The sequence below is a fragment of the Pholis gunnellus genome (assembly GCF_910591455.1).
Source record: "Pholis gunnellus genome assembly, chromosome: 4".
NCBI classification, from domain to species: domain Eukaryota; kingdom Metazoa; phylum Chordata; class Actinopteri; order Perciformes; family Pholidae; genus Pholis; species Pholis gunnellus.
In genome coordinates this window covers 20207275-20227449 of record NC_136530.1, presented here as the reverse complement: position 1 = coordinate 20227449, position 20175 = coordinate 20207275, and the positions used below count along the sequence as shown (strand labels likewise).

General features: G+C 42.7%; 2 protein-coding genes across 2 annotated transcripts in view; one reads left to right on the top strand and one right to left on the bottom strand.

Annotated features, from left to right (window-relative positions):
* Window positions 1-10413: 10413 nt before the first annotated feature.
* foxc1b (forkhead box C1b) lies at window positions 10414-12421 on the top strand. Its single transcript, XM_079158243.1, has one exon. The coding sequence runs from the start codon at window positions 10629-10631 to the stop codon at window positions 12045-12047; it is 1419 nt and encodes a 472-aa protein (XP_079014369.1). The 5' UTR covers window positions 10414-10628; the 3' UTR covers window positions 12048-12421.
* A 5315-nt stretch (window positions 12422-17736) lies between these two features.
* gmds (GDP-mannose 4,6-dehydratase) overlaps window positions 17737-20175 on the bottom strand; it is a 138978-nt gene continuing 136539 nt past the window's right edge. The window contains exons 10-11 of the mRNA XM_079158472.1: window positions 19560-19628; window positions 17737-18279 (exon numbers count right to left, since the gene is read on the bottom strand). Of these exons, the coding sequence (XP_079014598.1) occupies window positions 18217-18279; window positions 19560-19628 (132 nt within the window). The 3' untranslated portion in view covers window positions 17737-18216. The remainder of the gene's footprint in view (window positions 18280-19559; window positions 19629-20175) is intronic.

Sequence of the window (20175 nt, the reverse complement as noted above, 5' to 3'; positions counted from 1 at the left end):
GACGTCTATGGAAATGCAACAACTTGGTATTTTTAGAGCGCAGTAAACAGACCGGACTCGCAGAGAGCTGCCTCGTCACACAAACAGAAAGCAGACTGGGGCGGCTGCACTTGTGCTGCTCCTCTAGGTTGTGTCTACATGGCTTTTGGTCATGACTCAAACGCAGCATCCCCCATGACTAAAATATGCAGATAGAGATTTGGCAGTGGCAGCTCCTTATAAGGCCCCTGACATAATCACAGTTCCTTAAAATGCCCTGTTGAGTCACTATCTGGGTCTCGAATGCAACGTCTCAGAAAATGTTTTCGACCAGGATGTTTAATATCTGTTACCTCAGTGTTTATTTGTCGTGTTAAAGCGCATCGTGGGTTTTCTCTGGACGAAAAGTACTTTGTGAATATCTTTTGTCCTGTAACTTAAAAGTCTGGTTGAATACACAAAATTCAACCAGTTTTAACATTTCTAAGGGATTACAAATGAGAACCATGTGAGAAAGTCATGCTTTCACAAGTTATATTTACAAAATTTGAACTGCCCAACGAGCCACATGTGGACAAATCCTCATGTGGTCCAGTGATGCAGAGAATAAGAAAAGATCTGGCAGCAAATTATACATTGTCTTCATATCTGCTTATAAGCAAGCTTCAGATCCAGAATCAGGCAGAATGTTGGACCGCAACAAAATGTCCTGTGGTATTGGTAACAGAGAGAAGAAAGAACAGTCACATATCAAAAAGAAAAAATGTCTGACTAGAAAACAAAGTCCCTTCTAATTTCCTCAATGCAACCCTCCATGATGAAAAGTCACACAAAGTGGCCTTGCAGCTGCTGGATTTTTCCATGAGAAGATTTTTAAGGTGTGCTGAACTTTCAATATGGTGGAGTACAGCGCCATCTAGGGGCTGACGGCATCACACAGAGGAGAGTTTCTGCAGCAGGAGGATATTTACTTGAGGGATGCACAAAGCAGAGACACAGATGCATTTGGCCAATTTCACATTAACAGTATTCTGAGAAAGCACAAACAAAATCAAATGTGACCTCTGTCTCAGCCAATGATGACGTTCACCTGCTGAATCCCATTCAATTGAATATACAGTATATGTGTATAATACTATATCATATCATATTATAACTGAAGCTGACTACATTCCCAGCCGTCAGTCTTTTAGCTAAACGAGGATAAACAAGTCCCCGGCTTCTTTGTAGTCTACTGGACGAACACAAGCGATGTCTCATTTGAACTCTCGGTTAGATGCCAAACAAATGTGCTGCTCAAAGGGTCACTGTTTCTTCAATATGGACCACAAGCTGGGCAAAACCCACCTGGTTGATTCCACTCAGACACAGTCACGGTCCACAGCTTTTTGGCAAATTGTGCTCAATTACAAATGTGACCCAGCCTGCTGTATCACTGAATACAATGCATCGTGTTACTGTATGTGTGGAATCCCTCACTGTTTGAGGCTGACCATTTAAAATAACTAACTGAACCGATTCGGCCTTCTCGTTGCTCCCTCGGTAACAAGAATAATAGTTTAAAGCCCTATGAAGCTGTGAAGCTCATGACACATGAACAATAAGTGAAAAGACAATATTGTATTGTAAAAAGAGGTCACTGAATGAGAAGACAGGACTGTTTTAAGTTCTATGGCTCTGATTGGTTGTTTCATTGATTAACGTTTGTTCCACCAATCAGGCAGAGAATAGTAACCTTAGATAGTTTGGCTGAATTGCTTCTAAATCAGAGCGTTTTTGTTAGTAACCATTTTTAAAGTATTTAACACAATGCAAAAGGGAAAACTACCGTCATGCACGGTTTGACGGTAGAGCTGTGCAGGTGTTTCATGTCTCGCCTTTGTTAACTAACTGTTATTAGTGTTATTACCCAACACAATTCCTGTTCATGCTATGCGTACTGTAGCGATTATAGATAATTGAATCATTTGGGTTATTGTATACTAGTCCTTGCTGAGTTAAAGGTAGTTTGGAAGCAAAGGGAAATAATGATAATTTCTTCCACACCATTCGTAGAAGCCTATTATTTGATGTGGTTCAACATGCTGTATAGTTCCTTCATTGTTTCAGAACCAAGCCCGCCTATCATTACTCACCTTCAATATATGGCAACAATACAGAAACATGCTGAAGTGATCGAGTGTCTAAATCTTCCAGAACAATCTCATCGTTTAGCGGATTGATTTGTCGCACCACCCTGTAGGGGCCTCTCCAACGTGGAGCCATTTTGGCAGAGAAGAACTTTTCCACTTTGGAATAAGGTCGATATTTCACCCAGACTCTGTCCTTTTTCCGCAAACGTTTGCTTTTTCCTGTATCGGTCAGACTTGTGTGTCGGTCGGGTCTTGGCCATCTGTGGGTTCTTTAAACTGCTGCAGATTTGTTATTTGGGCCATTTTACGACAGGATGGTTCATCCGGCGTACAAAACTAAAGGTCCAGCTCAGCGTCCACTGTGCCCTGAAGTGTCCGGATAACATTAGGTTATGCAGGTGTCGCTCCTAAGGACTCATGCACAGCTGTGTGGAGGGCAAAACAAGAACTCTGGGAAGTACTTGTCCCGACATTGACGATGTTGGTCCTCCACTTATGATGTAATCATGGCCTTCAAGTTTCGGTTTACCCTTTCAGTGAGGTTGGTCTGTGAATATGAGTTTCTCCACAAAGACTCAAACAAAAGCACCATTTAAATCTTGTGTTTACCAGAGATGTGTTCATAAGTTCCTTAGATATAAGTCAGTCAGCATGAAAAAAGCATAAAAAAATGACTATTGACTAAATTGTAGCCAAATAAAACAACCGATGAGTCGACTTATCAACTAAGAGGGGGCAACCTTGTGGAAGGGTTGACTCTGAAGAGGAGAGAGAGCCCAGAGCTTGGCAGTGATACAGGAACAGTTTAAAGCTGTCAACGAGCAGCCAGCTGGCTGCCTGGTCACAACCACCAGCCAGCAAACCAGAGGGAAAAGAGAAGAAGAAGAAAAAATAAAAGGTAGGCATGTCTGGCCCTGTAGATGAGATACGGGATGCACCTGTTCCACAGCTCTCAAAGAAGACCAAGACCAGTAACAATAACAACAAAGAGGTTGTACCCAAGAAGGAACTCAATAAATAGGAATGGATGCCCTCCAACCAGCCACCGCTTCCCAGTATTGGAGGCGATAATTTCTGTTCTGGGGGCCGCCTGAGTCATCAGCTACAGGGGAAAAGAAACGTTGAGAAGAGGCCTCTTGGACATCAACAAGCTTCCTGGGGACAAGCTTGCCCGTGTAGTGCATATCATCCAGTCCAGGGAGCCCTCACTAAAAAACTCGAACCCTGCAGGAGATCTAAATTGACTTTGAGACGCTAAAGCCTTCCAACTGTGCAATCTGGAGAGATAGCATTATCTCTGAGGGATATCCTGAGTCCTCCTGCCTTCGCAAGAAGAAAAGGGTTCCGGTTGAGAGGCCTGTGCCTCCAAAAATCCTCTTCAGAGAGCAGCGGCTCACCGCACAGACAGCGTAGATGCAGGGACAGGACTAATACAGCATCAGAAGAAGTAGGGCCAGTCTGTGCAGGAGGTGAAGAAGACGCATTGGACATGTTCACGTTCACACTGGCCCTGCTCAGACTGGGCTTCCTTCCCAAATTACAGGCCTTCAGTCCAGCAGTCGGATGAAGTAAAAGCATCCGCCATCTCCTGCAGGTTTCACTGCTCCTGTAGCTGCTCTGGAGTAACTTTGAGTACCTGCTGCCTCTCATGCATCTGTCCCACCGCACAGGAAGCTCCCCCTCACCAGCATCCCCACGCTTCAACCAAGTACAATTATACCTGCAGCGGTTACAGCAGGCCTCTCAGCCCCTAGTAGTCCATGTGGTACCATTCGCTCCAGGCACAGACTCGTCAAACAGCAGCAAAAACAACAATCAGGGCAGATCACTGCCTTCTCCCCAGCTCCCTATTCAGTCCCCAGGCTCAGCCGGCCCCATCACATCAGCAAGCTAATTACTGCCACTTTCAACAAGTCTACAAGGTACAAAGTAGGACCTAACTAATGTTGGTATTTGTTAAGGACCTTCCGAGCATGTCTACCGGAGAATTGTTCCTGCTGAGGAGGTAGAGCACGCCGTTCAAAATCGGAATATCGGTGATTCGATCCCCCGCTTCCCCTGTCCCCCGGTGTCCTTGTCCTGTGTCCCGAATTGGAGTGCGAGTTTGTTTGTGTTTGTGTATTTAGATTATATTCTGACGGGCAGGTTGGCACCATGTAGGGCAGCCTCTGCCATCAGTGTATGAATGGATGAATGTCAATATGTAGCGTAAAGCACTTTGAGAGTCTTTTGAAATCCTACAAGCTGGTGAATTGTAGCTGGTGCTGGTTTCACCAATTGGAGCTGGTAACTGGTAAGAACCGTAGCTGGGCCTGGTGGTAACTTGTGAGAATCTGAGATGGTAGCTGGTGTGACCAGTAGTAGCTGGCTAGCTGGCCTGTCCGCTGTCAAAAACCTATGTGTCCGTGAGCTGGCTCCGGTTCTGCAGATGTTTAACCTGACCTGACTCTACGCATCTATTGCTGTTATTTAGGCTTAACTGGATCCTGCTTTTCTTCCGCTTCTTCGCTGAGCGGGCTTGTTTAGAGCCTTCAGTGCCACCGGGTTGATTTTTTTTTTCTTTAAAGCTTCATCGTTGTACTAGAAACTCCTTATCCACAGCTCCTTGTTGTATGTTTACAATGGTTCCGTCTCTCTCTAGAGCACTCATAGCTTTTTTTCTAGTCGCTATAACTAATACTGAAGCATCTCCTCTTTCAGTTCACAGACATTGACCTTATCTGGAAAATATGCTCAGTAAAACCCGGATCTTTGCGTATCTGGAAACTGGTGTAAGAAAAGACCTTTCCAGACTTTAATCTGCAAAAATAAGATGGAATCTTTCAAGCATCCTGGAGAATTCGGAAAATTGTCTGAGCAGATTGAGTCAAATGACAATACAGATGAAGTGGGCAGTGAGACTGATAGTCTGCGACAGTCGCTTCTTGTGGAATTAGAAAGGAATGGTTGCACTTGAGGGTTTATTGGAGATATCGCACCTTAACAGATACAACATCTGAGAAGGGGGACATTCATGGGTAGAAATGGCCACTTGCCTACCAGCCCACCTAATCACTGACATGACGTGATGTAAAATAATAAACTGTCTTAAGCTGCTTCAGATGCTAATACATCCCCCAGGTGATAGTGCAGCATTTGTCTAATAAACTGCGGTACATTTCTGGTAACAACACGAATAAAGCCACAGACTAACTGACAAAATGTGTATCCCGGTAATTAAACGTTTGCTTACCGGGTGTGAATGCCCAGGAGCATTTTAGAGACATTGCCCATTATCTAATATCTTGAGGGTTTTTATGTTGATGCATCTTCTGTTTCCACTTTCTTTCTACACAGGAAATATGAAAAACTTTATTTACACGTTACAAAATCCTGAGGGACTTGCTGACACAAATTGTTTAAGCCTATTATTTATTTATTTTTGTCAATTTTACACTAAAGTCAAAAATGTTCGGTTAGTAAAACTGTACAGATTATTAAATTGTCAAATGACTGAACAGAGAACTTACCCCCCCCCCCCCCCCCATATATTCAGGCCTTTTCTCTGTTGCTGCATGAACAAATATAGTGTGAAGTTCCAACATCTTGGAAATGTTTGTTGAACATTTCTACTGGTCAGTTTCTATGCTAATCTTGATTTAATTTGAAATGGCGTGCAAATAAAGATGGATAAGACTGCTTGTGTGTCATTGTGTGAGAAAAGTAGGCCACTCATCAGTGCAGCTAAATCAGAAACAGCTCAATCTTAAGGAAAGGTTTTCTGCAGTCATTTCCCATGGCCTTTGGATTTTCAGAGACGCTCTGCACATTTGTCCGACTGGTCTTAAATGTTGAGTTTAGGGGTAGAAAAAAAAAAGAAGGGGAAAAACTGCCACACTGTGAGGAGCTTTGTGGCCTTGAGAGCAGCTTCACCCTCTTCAAACCAGTCACAGCCGGAGCAAGATTAATGTTTTGCACATGGATGATTGGCAGCTATTTATTTGAAAACCAATTCCAATGTGCTCTTTGAGCGCATGACTTTGAGGTCCTGGAATATTTTGGAAATCTGTCTGTGTTTAATTAGGCACTTAATATAAACACTGTCGATGACACACTGAAGTGCCTGCAAAACAATTTTATTCTCGATCCCTCAGGGGTAAGAATTCATAGAAAAAGACCACAAACTGATGTGAGGTCACCAGTAAAAATACAGAATTTAAATACACTTATTTTTTTATGGACATTCCTTATGGAATTGTGGACCTTATTGAACTAAAATGAGCCTTTAAAATAAAGGTTTCCTTTCTTTACCTCCCTGTTATTGCATGTGCATCAATGTAGCAGCAGAGGGGGCTATGATACTACTTAATGCCAGTTTGTGTACTGAAATTACCTACAAGCTGGTGAGGCTGGTGGCAACATGTGCATCCAGTGATGGTGGTGATGGTGGTGATACCTAGAAACCAGAAATAAAGCAGATGTTACATTACTTACAATAACAGACAGACAGACAGAAATTGAACCAGCATTCCCCCGTGGATGGGAGCAGAAAGGAAGAAAAATATGCTTCATCAACATGTTGGGGAACATTTAATGGTTTATAAACCTTTATTGCACAGATCCTGTATTTGCTCTCTTTGTCTTTCCTGATTAACAACCAGTTGCATGAGTCATCAGTCATCAGGTACCTTGCCTCACTATTTACATTGTTTGCTATTTCTACTCCACTACTATACTCTCAGAGACACATGTTGTACTTTCTACTTCAGGATCAGAATCAGCTTTAACAGGACTGTTAAGTCGAGATGAAAGGCGTTGAGAAAACATGTCAGGTTAATTGTCGGATGTTCAAAAGTTCCTCCCTGGAGAATGTAAGAAGACCGGAAACTACATTTATTTATTAATTAGTTACTCTATCAGGATAAGATAAATTAGCCTAAACTACCCAACAGTAAACTAATGTTATGTAAAGTCATTAATGTGAGCGCCACCTTCACCTGCAACATTAAAGTCATGAACATATTATTTCAACAATAATTATAATTCAAAAATAGGCTATAATATATTAGGCTATATATCATTTTGAAATGGGGCGTTCTGTATAATTACTATTTTTACTTTTGTTACTTTAAGCAGGTTACATTTTGATGCTAATATTTCTCTACTTTCACTCAAAGGTGCAACATTCTAGATTCTGAGCACATCTATTGCCTCCACAAGGCTCTCAACGTGGGGATTGTTGAGCAGGCAGCTCACGGCTAACGGTGCTAACAGTGCTAACAACAACAACAGACAGAGCTAACCGTTTTTACCTGGGAGGGAACTCTATTCTTCTGCGATGACTCCTCTGTTGGCCAGGGAGCAGTGAAGATAGCATGAGCTAGCCAGTGGGGCTCACATGCACTAACATGCACTAAAGCTGCCAGCTCGGCTATCTAAACAAAGAAACGGGAAGATTGGATTACAACAACAACACACACACTCACACACTAAAGGGAGAGCGTTATTACTCCACTCTATCTTTACATAGCAACTCGTTTTTTATGCCATATCAATGATTTGAATATCAAGAACCTTTAAGCATTTTGACTGCAGGACTTTGGAGCAGAGTAATTCTACATTGTGCTATTTCTAGCCAAGGCCTGCTAAAGTATAGAACCATACAACGTCCATCCATCGTGCACTTCTAGGGACTGACCACTAGGGGGCATGAGTGTGTCGTAGGCCTACATTAAGAAAACCTTCAGCTTCTTCTCAGCAGGAGTTTCTGGTTAAAACCTATGTAGTAAAAATCAAATTGAGTTCTCCTAACCGTTAATTTATAACACATGGACTCCACTGTAATTTTCTCATAATATTTACATATTTAAGGACGTCTAGATTCGATGTGCTTTTTGTATTTGGTGCAAGAAATGATCTTGGAATCTCAGTATAGTGACAGATGAAGGGATCCGTGCTGCCGATAAGAACGGGTTTGTCCTGTAACCGTTAACGAATGGCACGAATAATTAGTCAACCACATTCAACCGCAGCTACAGTCTCTTACACCCACCTGCGGGTCGCTGGTTCAGTTCCCTGAAGGGCCAGTTCTCCCTCCACACACACCGACACGATGCTGTCGACAGGGGTCACTGGTCAGTCGTGGCCGGTTCAGAGGACTCACCGGCCGGACCTCGCAGGTGACGGCCCGCTCTGCATTTGCTTCGTCACGAGAGGCCTGACAACACGTGCAAATCACAGAACAGAGAGCAGCATGGAAACAAGCAAGTGAGAAAGTATCGCTTCTCACAGATGATCACTGTTTTATCAGTTTGTTGTTTTTTATTTTTTTTATTTTCTCCTCTCTCAAATAAATACAAATTCTGAAAGAGCTGTTCTCTTAGTCATTCTGGTAAATCTCCAGGATAAAGAGGAGATAAAGAAGCTGACTTGTAGGCCTACCTCTATTATTGCATTAGGCCCGTATTTTTTTTTAATTAATATTATTGTTATTTCCATTGGTTCTCGTGCATGTTAACGATGAACTGCAGGGTTTTATTTGTCCAAAAAATATGTTAAGTTAAAAGGCAAAGTTTGAACAAATGCACAGTCGAGCTTTATGTTAACTTCACAGCTTTACCAGAATTACTTCTGTCAAAGAATAGATTCTGGAGATGTTTAAAAGTTTTAAATGTAAATATATTTGCAGAATTTAAAGAATATGCAGGTGAATTTTATAAACGTATTTACATGTTGTTGAAAGCCATAAACTTCAATGAGAGATAGGACAGTTTTATAAAGTTTGATAAAAATATCATGTTGGAGTTGAAACAGAACGGCCTTGGCTTAAAAGTTGCAAAAAAAACTCACACATTACATTTTGTTCTGATTCATACTTTTAAAATAATTGTATACGATCAATTAAAACAGGCATTTCTCTTCATTTTCTAATAGATATTTAGACACATAAGTATATAAAAAAAATATGGAAACAAATGATAGCCTAGTCATTATAATACTGAATTAATAAAATTGAAATACTTTAGAAATACATTAATACAGGAGTGTTAAAGCGGCAAACGTCCTCTTGATAACAACAAATCAAATAAAGAAAAAGGAAAAGGAGATTAAAAGACAATCATTAAATAGTGGTTATTATTGCATTCTGTTGTTTTCATACGAATGTTGTCAGTTTGATAATACACTAATAAAATAAAATAAATGTATATTCTCTGTCATGTTAAAAAACGACAGAATAACTACACCCTTCCCGTAATGGCCTCCATCTTCGTAATGTTTTTAAACGATTGTTTCCATCATTGCTGGGAACACACCGGTGTTGTTTTGAGGATTTACAATCAACACGACGGAACATAACTTTCTAGAAGCCACGGGGGGTCTCGATGGCTCTGTTAACAGCCGTTCCGTGTGAATGACATTTGGAAGGTCTTCATCTTTAAAAAAAAAAAAAAAAAGAAGAAGAATCCCACCTCAGTCTCAGCAGCCGCTCGCACCCAGGGGACCTTTTCTCACCCATCCCGACCAAATGATGTTCATTTAACCTTTAATTAGTTTCCACACACCGCCCACCGACGCTGTCGGGAGGCCCCCGCACTCTTTCATGTCCGTCTGTTTATTCAGAGGCTCAACAGCAGCTGATGCGAGTTCCTCGCAGACTGCAGCCTGATGAGTATTGGCTCATTTTGCATTCGTAATTCCTTTGGTCTAGTTACGGGTTAAGGTATCGAAAAATATGTTAAACCGTTAATTTAGGAGAAGGCCGAGTATTCCCGGGCCTACACGGCTGATATGAGACAGATATAACAGAATATATACTTGTGGGTGGCCGTTTTGGTACATTTTGGGAGCTGCGTTTTCATTTCCACTTTTACGTTACGAGTTGTGATATTTGGGAGATGAAGAGGAGGGTACACGGATTTGGTCAGACGTTTTAAGGCTTGTAACCCCACAATAAACTCAATATTCTCGTTTTAAGAATAGACTAATGAAAAGTTATGTTATGACTAACAATATGATACATTAATACAAAATAATAAATGTCTCACAAATTGAGTAATTAAGTGTTTTTAGGCACACCCTTAACAGCATTTTAATAACTCCATGGAGTTATGAGGAGAGGGGGAAGGAGGGAGGAGGAGGAGGAGGAGGAGGAGGAGGAGGAGGGTAGTAACTTTTGTCGCCCATACAGCTTTTCCACAGCTTCATTTCGTCCTCCAATTGGATGATGGAGCACACTTTCGGGGAGGAGCAGCTCGAGTAGCCAAAAGGGAGGAAAAAATGTTAAGGGTAAAAAAAAGTTCCTAGCCGTGTGGACTCACGCTCCTCTAGTCTTACTTTTAGCCTTTGTCGGTTTCCCAAATGTTCACTGCGGCAGCGTGCGCTCTGTCCGGTTCACCGTGGCGAGCTGTGGCTTAAAAAAGAAGGACTTCCAGACGATACAGCAAGAAGAGAACCCAGTAACAGAATCGGAGCACACGGCGAAGTTGCGAGAGCTTCTGGAGGGGACGCAGTTTGGGGAGGTTTTACGCATTGCGCAGGATGCAGGCGCGCTACTCCGTCTCCAGCCCCAACTCTTTGGGAGTTGTACCGTACATCAGCAGCGACCAGAGCTACTACCGGGCCGGCGGTGGATACACCGGGATGCCTGCGCCCATGAGCATGTACTCCCATGCGGCCCACGACCAGTACCCGGCCAGCATGGCCCGGGCGTACGGACCGTACACCCCTCAGCACCAGCCGAAGGACATGGTCAAACCTCCCTACAGCTACATCGCTCTCATCACCATGGCCATCCAGAATTCACCGGAGAAAAAGATCACCCTGAACGGGATTTATCAGTTTATCATGGAGAGGTTCCCGTTCTACCGGGACAACAAGCAGGGCTGGCAGAACAGCATAAGGCACAATCTGTCTCTCAACGAGTGCTTTGTTAAAGTACCCCGGGACGATAAGAAGCCCGGTAAGGGCAGCTACTGGACTCTTGACCCGGACTCCTACAACATGTTTGAGAACGGCAGCTTCCTACGGCGCCGGAGGAGGTTCAAAAAGAAGGACGTGCAGAAGGACAAGGACGACCGGGACAGGCAGGGCAAGGACCCCTCGTCACACACGCCGGGCAGTGAGCAGGACCCGTTGGTGCAGGGCTCTCATCCGGTGCGGATCCAGGATATAAAGACGGAGAACGGGACCTCAACGCCGCCGCAGGCCGCTTCCCCGGCCCTGAGCGCCGTGCCCAAGACCGAGAGCCCCGACAGCAGCAGCAGCAGCATGTCAACGGGCAGCCCGCACAGCGTGCCCTCCACCCGGTCGCTCAGCATGGATGGACCCGAGCACCACCAACACCACGGCCAGGTCCCGGCGCAGGGCTTCAGCGTGGATAACATCATGACCACCCTGCGGGGGTCTCCGCAGGCCGAGCTGTCCCCGCCACTCATCGCCTCCTCTCGGACAGGTATCGCCCCTTCCATGTCGCTCAACTACTCCCCGAACCAAACATCCGCATACAGCTCGTCGACCTGCAACCAGAACGCCATCTCCTCCAACTCCAACGCGACCTATCACTGCAACATGCAAGCCATGAGCCTGTACGCGGGGGACCGGTCCTCCGGCGGCCACCTGGCGCCCTCCACCACGGTGGAGGAGGCTCTGCCCGACTATTGCATCACCGCGGCCGCGTCCCCTCTCGGACACAGCAACCTGAGCCAGGCGGGCCAGGACGGCCACCACGCGCACCAGGGACGGCTCGCGTCCTGGTACGGGGACCTGAGCCACTTGAGCCCGGGTTATCCGGCGCAGCAGCAGAACTTCCACTCCGTGCGGGAGATGTTCGAGTCCCAGCGGATCGGGCTGAACGGCTCCCCGGTCAACGGGAATAATAGCTGTCAGATGGCTTTCCCATCCGGCCAGTCCATCTACCGCACCTCAGGAGCTTTTGTTTATGACTGCAGCAAGTTCTGAAAGCCAAAGTGTTGTCTTATAAATTAATAACTCTAATATATGTTTTACATTTTGTTTTGTACTTTTGATCGTTTGCTCTCACTCCGAATGGACATAAGAGATTCAGAGACTTTTTTTTTTTGTCGAGACGTGTGTAACACCGAAAACACGTAAGTTTTCTTCCCTCTAACTTTGAGAATTGTTTATAAAGATGGCTCAAATACCAGCTGTTATGACCATATACTGTAAATTATAACCTAATATAGTAATTTATTTTTTAGAAAAAGGGGAGTGTTGGATATTGAGGACCAAACACTTTAAGTTTTTCCAGTTTTCTTATTGCTTTATGTGTCCCAGTTCTTGTATAGAAATAGAGGGGGGGCTTTGTAGTCTGTACTGACTTATTTTATTCATTTTGTCTTATTTTTTAAAAACTATTTTGAAGGCATTACATTTTGTTTGTTTAATAAAGTGCCGTCTATTTGATCTTAATTTGAGTGATTTATTAGCAGTGGGGAAGGAGTTTTTATTTTATTTTATTTAACTAAAAGATGGATAACCAGGTAGAAGCCAAAATGTGTTTGAGGTGTAAAACATTTGACGTTATTTTTAACTTGCTAAAAATGGAGGCCAGTGAGAAACGCTCTTTTTTTGTAAATAACCAAGGAGTGTGTAGCCTAGTTTTATTGGCGTTTTAGCCGATATTTGAGTCTCTCACTGCATTATTTGGATTATTTTAATTAATGAAAGAAAAAACTAACTAAACAGTAAGTAAGGCGCATAGGACTTGTTTGGTTCAAGAAGGAATATTTTACTAAAGGTTATCAGGGGGTCTGCGGGCCTACTTGGCGCAGCAGAGGCCAAATGTAACCGTCCAGAGGTTACCTCATATATCAAAGAGGTGAAACGCATTCATGTTCATTTTGACTTTCAGTATAAAAACCTAGACCTTTAGATTGAAGATATTTGACATGCATAAGTGTAAATGCAGCGGTAAATAAACTCACGTGTGGCAGCAGTTCAGCAGTGCGGTTTGAACTCACTAAAGGCCTTTTGAGCGAAACAAATCAGTCATTACAAACCGAGCAGGCTTCCGTCTGACTGCTGTTTGTGAATGATGGGAGGTTTTAGATGCACAACAAACAACTGCAGCTGCATTTGTTTTGGATGTCTTCAGGGGACATTTTGCTGCACGAGCAGACCCCACAGGTCCTGCAGATGCATGATGGGGACGGTCTGACTGAGATGTGCTATAGAAGGATGTGCTTTACGTTCTGCAGGCTAAAGAATTACAGCAGCACTGACCTGTTATGACTGACTGAAACATTGCTGCTGTCAGATGTTTATTTATTTCTGTGATTCCCTGATGACGTGAGGCACCCCCCCCCCCCCCCCCCCCCCCCCCCCCACACACACACACACACACATAGACCCACACCAAAAAAAGAGACCCAGATTCCTATGAAGATCATTACGCGATTTGTGTAGCCTACCTGCAGTGAGATCCATGGCAGCGTGCATGTCCAGTTATTATCTAGATATTAGTATTATGAGATAAAAAATAATCAGAAAAAGTTATCATTGTGAACCATTTAATAGAACGTAATAGTGAAATATCTATAATCTATTATAAATACAATTATTCTGACAACATTCAAATCAGCAATAATAACACTCATAATAATAATGATATATCATTATTATGAGTGTTAATATTACTCATGAATCATCATTATTGATAACAATAGCAATAATGATGATTCATGAGCATTATAATAATAACTAAGTTTTGTGTTTGAGCTCCTGGAGCCTCCTCGTGTGTTTTGATCCAGCGGCCTTCAGGCTGTCTGCCTGTGTGTGTGTCTGTCTGTGTGTCTGTCTATCTGTCTGTGTGTGTGTGTGTGTGTGTGTGTGTGTGTGTGTGTGTGTGTGTGTGTGTGTGTGTGTGTGTGTGTGTGTGTGTGTGTGTGTGTGTGTGTGTGTGTGTGCGTGTGTGTGTGTGTCCTTGCAAGGCGGATCAGGCGGTGAACGCTTACATGTGATTGTCAATTTCAAGCCTGGTTGATGAGATTTTAATGAGTCAGTAAAACTAAAAATTCCAGCGCACAAACGCTCCCCAGGGCCACCAGTCAGATGAGTCAAGCCCATAAAACTAACGTAAACAATGCGCACCACTGACACTGCACCTTCCGCAGGGGATTAACTGCAAAATGACGTTTAAAACCACAACATATGCACAGAAAGCTGACTAATAATAATAATAATAATAATAAAAACTATATTCTTGCTTTTAAACAGACATCTTTGTGATTGATGCGGCACTCAGGGGTCAAGGAAGGAAAATCCTGTCACGGCTGAGAATAATTTTTCATTGTAAGGACAAGACAGGAGGAGGTGATGGGGGTCAATAGAGAGGATGTCAACAATGCACTTTAGGAAAGGACGGCGAGAAGCCTGCAGTAAAGCCTGTCACTGCCTTATCTTAAAGCACCTTCACTGGGACTGTGGACTGCAGACCGGAGCCGGAGGGCTCGTGCATTGTTGTGGCAGTTTACAGGTTCTGCAGCGTTCGAATGAAAAGACTCCCAGAGGAGGAGAGGACAGGAAACGCTGCCATTACCCGCAACGGGCGCACAGATAGCGCATTCAAAAAGATCCGTGTTGTGTTGGAGGTATTTTTATGTTCATTACTTCCCATCTATTTCAAATATAGGCTACATCGCCCCAGGGTGTGTAGGTGCCTGCAGTGCTCACACTATGATGCGCATTTACAAAGACGAATCAGTGCAATGTGTTGCGTTTTAGTGAGATGCAAAGCAACCCGATAGCTCACATCTCATGTAGTAAACGTTTGTCAGATACCAAAGAATTTACAGTGGATTCACTGAGGCGAAACTACTTTCTTGCGCATTTTGGATTCTTAAGAAGCTTATTTTTTTCACGAAAGCATCGCTGATTATTTTGTATATATTTGATGTATATAAAAGCGACATTATTAAAGTGTTCTATTTCACTTTTAGCACATGTTTGCAGCTGAAGCAAAATATATTCAAAAAAATGCACGCGGAGAGCTCTTGGATAATTGGCGTTCATGGGTTACGTCCAAAATCGGGAGAATAAATCCCCGGATATTAAATGTAATCTGTTTTTTGAGGTCCTACAACACTTATTTAAATTAGGAACAAATATGTATTTGATATCAAAACCTTACAAAAGGACATTCAAATAGTATAAACAGAATATTGGATTACACACTAAAGGCGTTTAACTTTAAGTGCAGACAATTTGTGGCAACTTAAAACTAATATATGTAGGCTTAATTATAAGACTCTCACTTTTCAGTCTGAAGTGTGCATGTGTGTGCATGTGTGTGTGATGGCCGTCATTCAACACAAGCAAGGTGAAAAAAAAATTAAATGTCCTCTGATGAATTTCATGATGATTTGTTTTATGCGTCACTGCTGATATCTGGATTGACTAATTTTTTTTAAAGAAAACGTTATTTGTATTTTCACCTATTCCAAGATTTTACAGCCTGGATCATTGTCTACGTTGTGACTCCTATTGAGCTTTTACTTTTTAAAATGTTGTGACAACACGTCTCTCTCGAGTAATTGAAGAGCTTTAACATCAGCAATGGAAGAGTCAGGTTTCTGTTAATTATTTTGTCCCAATTACACTGGTTCTCTAGCACATAACCAGCTGAAAAGGGGCAAAACAAAGTCTTATATTTTGAAGGAAGCATGATATTTAGCCTCTTATATGAAATTATGAAAACATAGATTTTGCTATCCAGCAGGCCTTAACCATAGTAGGCCTACGTTATACATAATATATCATGACAATAGAATTCGAATTTAGTTTCCTGAGAATATCTTTTTATGACAGCGAATCAAAAGATGTGCTTTACATTAAACAAGTCAAAATGTGCTCACAAGCGGTTACTACAACATTAACTTCTTTCTCCCTGCAGGCTTGATTTGAGATATTTCCCCCTAAAGTAGAGCTACTCATTGTCCATTACATTTGACATGAAATACATAATATTCTTATCTTAAGGACTCATGGAATCATGAGCTTAAATTGACCGTTTGAAACGTTTCATCCCTTTAAAGTGTTTGTTTAGCTGCATGACATGTTCTTTTTATTGCTCTACATTCGTGGTCCAAAAATCCCGGCGAGCTTTGCTTTCTTTGAGTGCCAACAGTGAACCGGATCACAAGGCTCGCCTAATTGTTGTTGAGCGGTACGCGGTGCACCTGCGAGAGGCTCCGGGCTCTCTGTGTGTTTTCTGCTCTCAGCGCGGTTTCAGGCGCCCAAACAAAGCTCAGAGCCACATCTGTTTCCAATCCAGAGTCCAGGACGATCACAGCGAGACATTTAAACGTCCTGTAGGTGTTGTCCCAGAGACAGACAGAGGCGATCCCGCCCTACACCCGGACCGCTCACTGAGACCCGCAGGGCTCCGCACAAGTTGAATGTCAAACCGCTTAAAAATAAGTTCATTTAGGACACTACTTTACTAAAGTATTTATGCTTTCTGCTCCTTTATTGTTTGTTAGTCATTTTCAATCCACCATTTTTCTGACAGCTTGCATTACTTTACAGATTAACATTTTCGATATAAAATATTATATAAAAAAAAAATATATATATATATATACACACACACTGCAGCACAATAAGCTTTCTTTTTCATATTTTGCCGATAGTAGCCTTTTACTAACCACTTTCTAGTTTTTACATTGTGTTTTGGTGCTTTTACTCGGGCTAAATTAAAGAATAAATCTTTCACTACTCGTAAATTCCCCCAAATCTCGCTAGCTGAAATTTTGCGGAATGTTGGGCCCAAGACGAGCTATTAAAGACGAAGCCTGTTATTTATTATAAAGTGTTTATTTGGATTATACTAATTCGATACTACATGAGGAAATTACTATTTCTAATTACAGTCGTGGAAGTATTTTTGCAAAGAAGACAGATGAAACTGTAAAGATTAGTAAGACTCACGTGGTTATCCCCTCACAGCAGTTTAAAGATATACTCTCGAATTAAGTGTGAATTCACAATTCACAAATGGAGGCAAAAATATGTTGCTTGTTTAAGAGAAAAAATGCACTTAAATAGCATCTGTAAGGTGGGAAGCGTTTTCACTGTATCAGCGTAAAACAACCATAAGGACTATCATCAGGGCCAGAGCAGATTCAGGCTCCACGCGCTCACTGCGCCCTCGAAATTAGCAGACAGTCTGGACGGACAAGGGGCGTTTGAGAGCGGAGCTCTGCGCGTCAGGCCCGGGGAGAGACGCACTTCCTGCCGAATAAAAGAGCGCAGTGTGCTCGCTAATACAAGCCCTGCAAAGCCGGAGCGAGCGGAGCGAAAACGACAGGAGCTGAGCCAGTCGACCTCTGCACAACCTGGGCAACACACACACACACACACACACACACACACACACACACACACACACACACACACACACACACACACACACACACACACTTATCTGACAGACATACCTGCATTTCCTGGACGAAGATTTGCTGCTTGCTGCCCTGGGCAGGCGTAAAGAGATAAGACAAACGCTTACAAGCAAAAACACACAAACGACCCAAGTGCCTCCTGGAAACCTCCATCTTAATATTAATATGAACATCATTTATCACAGATGTGTTAGCATCAGAAAAAACAGGAGGACAACATGTAAAGACCAGCCTTTATTGTACCAAACAGCTCATTTGTTCATCACAAATATACCCGTTGATTGCTATTTTCCAAGATACAATATGAATTCTTTAATTAATCTATACATTTGGCCATTTCATCCTCCGACAGAGAGAACTTTGACGTCTAAATCAATAAAGTCATGATCAAAAGAAGCAACGACATAAATAAACCCTCAACCCATGCCATCTATATACATAATGACAAGATCAGTGTGGAAACAAAAAAGGCATCCCTGCTATGTGATAACAAAACAAAATCAAAATGACATGACGCTAGAAATGGACACAAGACACAAACAAAAAAAGGTTCAGGTAAATCCCCCTCAACAAAGAAGAAAGCACACAATTACTTCATTTGGAAAAGTCATAAAAAGGTGAAAATACGACAGCTTCCTTCCTCTGTTGGTGGAACACCGGAGTGCTAAAGCGTTTCCCTCCTGGGTGGAATGACGACTGATTTGGACTCAGGCATTTGGGTTTTTCTTCATCAGCTGGATGTCTGCATCCACCATCTCCTTCACCAGCTCCTGCAGAGGGACACCGTGGGCACAAGCTAACATTTAGTCACATTAAAAGAACTTTAAAGAGGAACCAGTCTCTTCAATGAAATAAATCTCTCGACAAAAAGACAGCAGAGCCGCTGATTGTAAATGAAATGCTTTGTCTTTAGTTATGAGGTTTGTATTGGGCCTGCTATTAATGAAGATGCCAACTCTATTTAGTATCAGCAATAATTCAATATTAGCATTTATTGACTTTCAGCCCAAATGTATTTGAAGAATGGCTGATGATTATTGCTGGATATTAAAGCTCCATATTTTTTATATTGCACAGAATATTGTGAAATACCAAAAAAAAACGTCTTTGAATGTCAACTCAGATTTCGGGTCAGTTTTGATTTCATTCAAAATGTTGCTATTCTTATACCACATTTAAATTAGGCAATGTTCTCGTTTGGCTGCCTGTGGACTCTGGCTTTTTAAAACTTTCATAGAAAACTATGTCAACAAATTATACCTCTGGTATCCGTGTCGAGACTCAGGCATCGTACCAACAGTAACCCAAAAACTTAAAACAATACACATTCCTTTACTCACTACAGTATAAGACGCTACCCTGTTATTGTTTACTAAATTATGCTCTACATTAACGCTTGTAAGTAAATAACAATAAGATGTAATTAAAAACAAAAATAGTTATTTGAGTCTCTGCTCTCTGAGGAGACATTTGTCTGATTTGTAATTCAAAACAGTTGAACAGTTAATAACATCAGGTTGATTGTGTGTGTTTTTTGTACATGTGGCTTTGCATACCGTTGTCATATTTTGTCATTTCATTTTATTAAAAACCTTTCCAATAAAGGAAGTGATTTTATATTCCTTCTCATATAAGGTACGGTCGGCTCGTATCAGGCTGACATGATGACTGAGCCGTGACAGTGGGCCTGGACTCGTACTCTTTCTGCTGCTCCTTGACGTGATGGGCCTCAGTAGTCTGAGCACAAAAACTACACTCACGTTAAGAGTGATTTCACATCCTTCATCTCACTATCCCACCCACCTCCTCTGATAACCCCGCCCACCTTCTACATATGCAGATACATGAAGAACTCAGACTCAGACACTTGGTCCCACTTTCATTCTTATAGGCCTTCAAATATATTATTTGTATCCTTGGGCATTGTCCTTTCTGTGGCTCAATTACAGTATATTTCATCAAATCATTCGCCGTCTGTACTCGTGTTGCAAAAATATTCTCATTAATATCATGTTGATTTCATCCAGCTCATCAGATGTGTGACACGCACCTCAAAAGCGACCTTTGGCTTCCAACCCAACCTCTGATATGCTTTGGTGCTGTCGCCTTGCAGGTAGTCCTGTTAAAAGGAAAGAAAGAGGAGAGGGAGGGAGAGGGGGGGAAGAGAGAGGGGAGAGAGAAAAACAAATCATCCGTCATGTCTGATGTGATGCCCACGGGGAGGAGAACCCTGCAGCCAGCTGATGTGTCGTCCTCAGATAAAGACATACTGGATTCAACTCAATGTCCAAACCCGACGTCTGCAACACGGTGCAAAGGATGGAAGCTGATTCTCTCCCCCCCCCCCCACCACACACACACACACAGTATCTCCCCTCTCTCGGGGAAAAAGGGAGGTCACAGAGTCTCGCTGGCCATCAATCGCCCCTCTCGGCTCCCCACCACCGATCTGTCCAGACGGCCCCCGTCGGTGCCAGAGGATGATGAATTGTGGGACTCTGGTGGTGTAACCCCCAGCCCAGGACCCCCCACTCACCTTCCCCCCTCCTCCACCCCTAACTCATTTCCCCCCCTGTTGTGTTTTGCACCGGGTTCAAGATCCAGCGAGACCCTTCATGAGACCACCAAAGAGACCGGAAAAAAGAAAAACTTTCCCCTGTACGTCT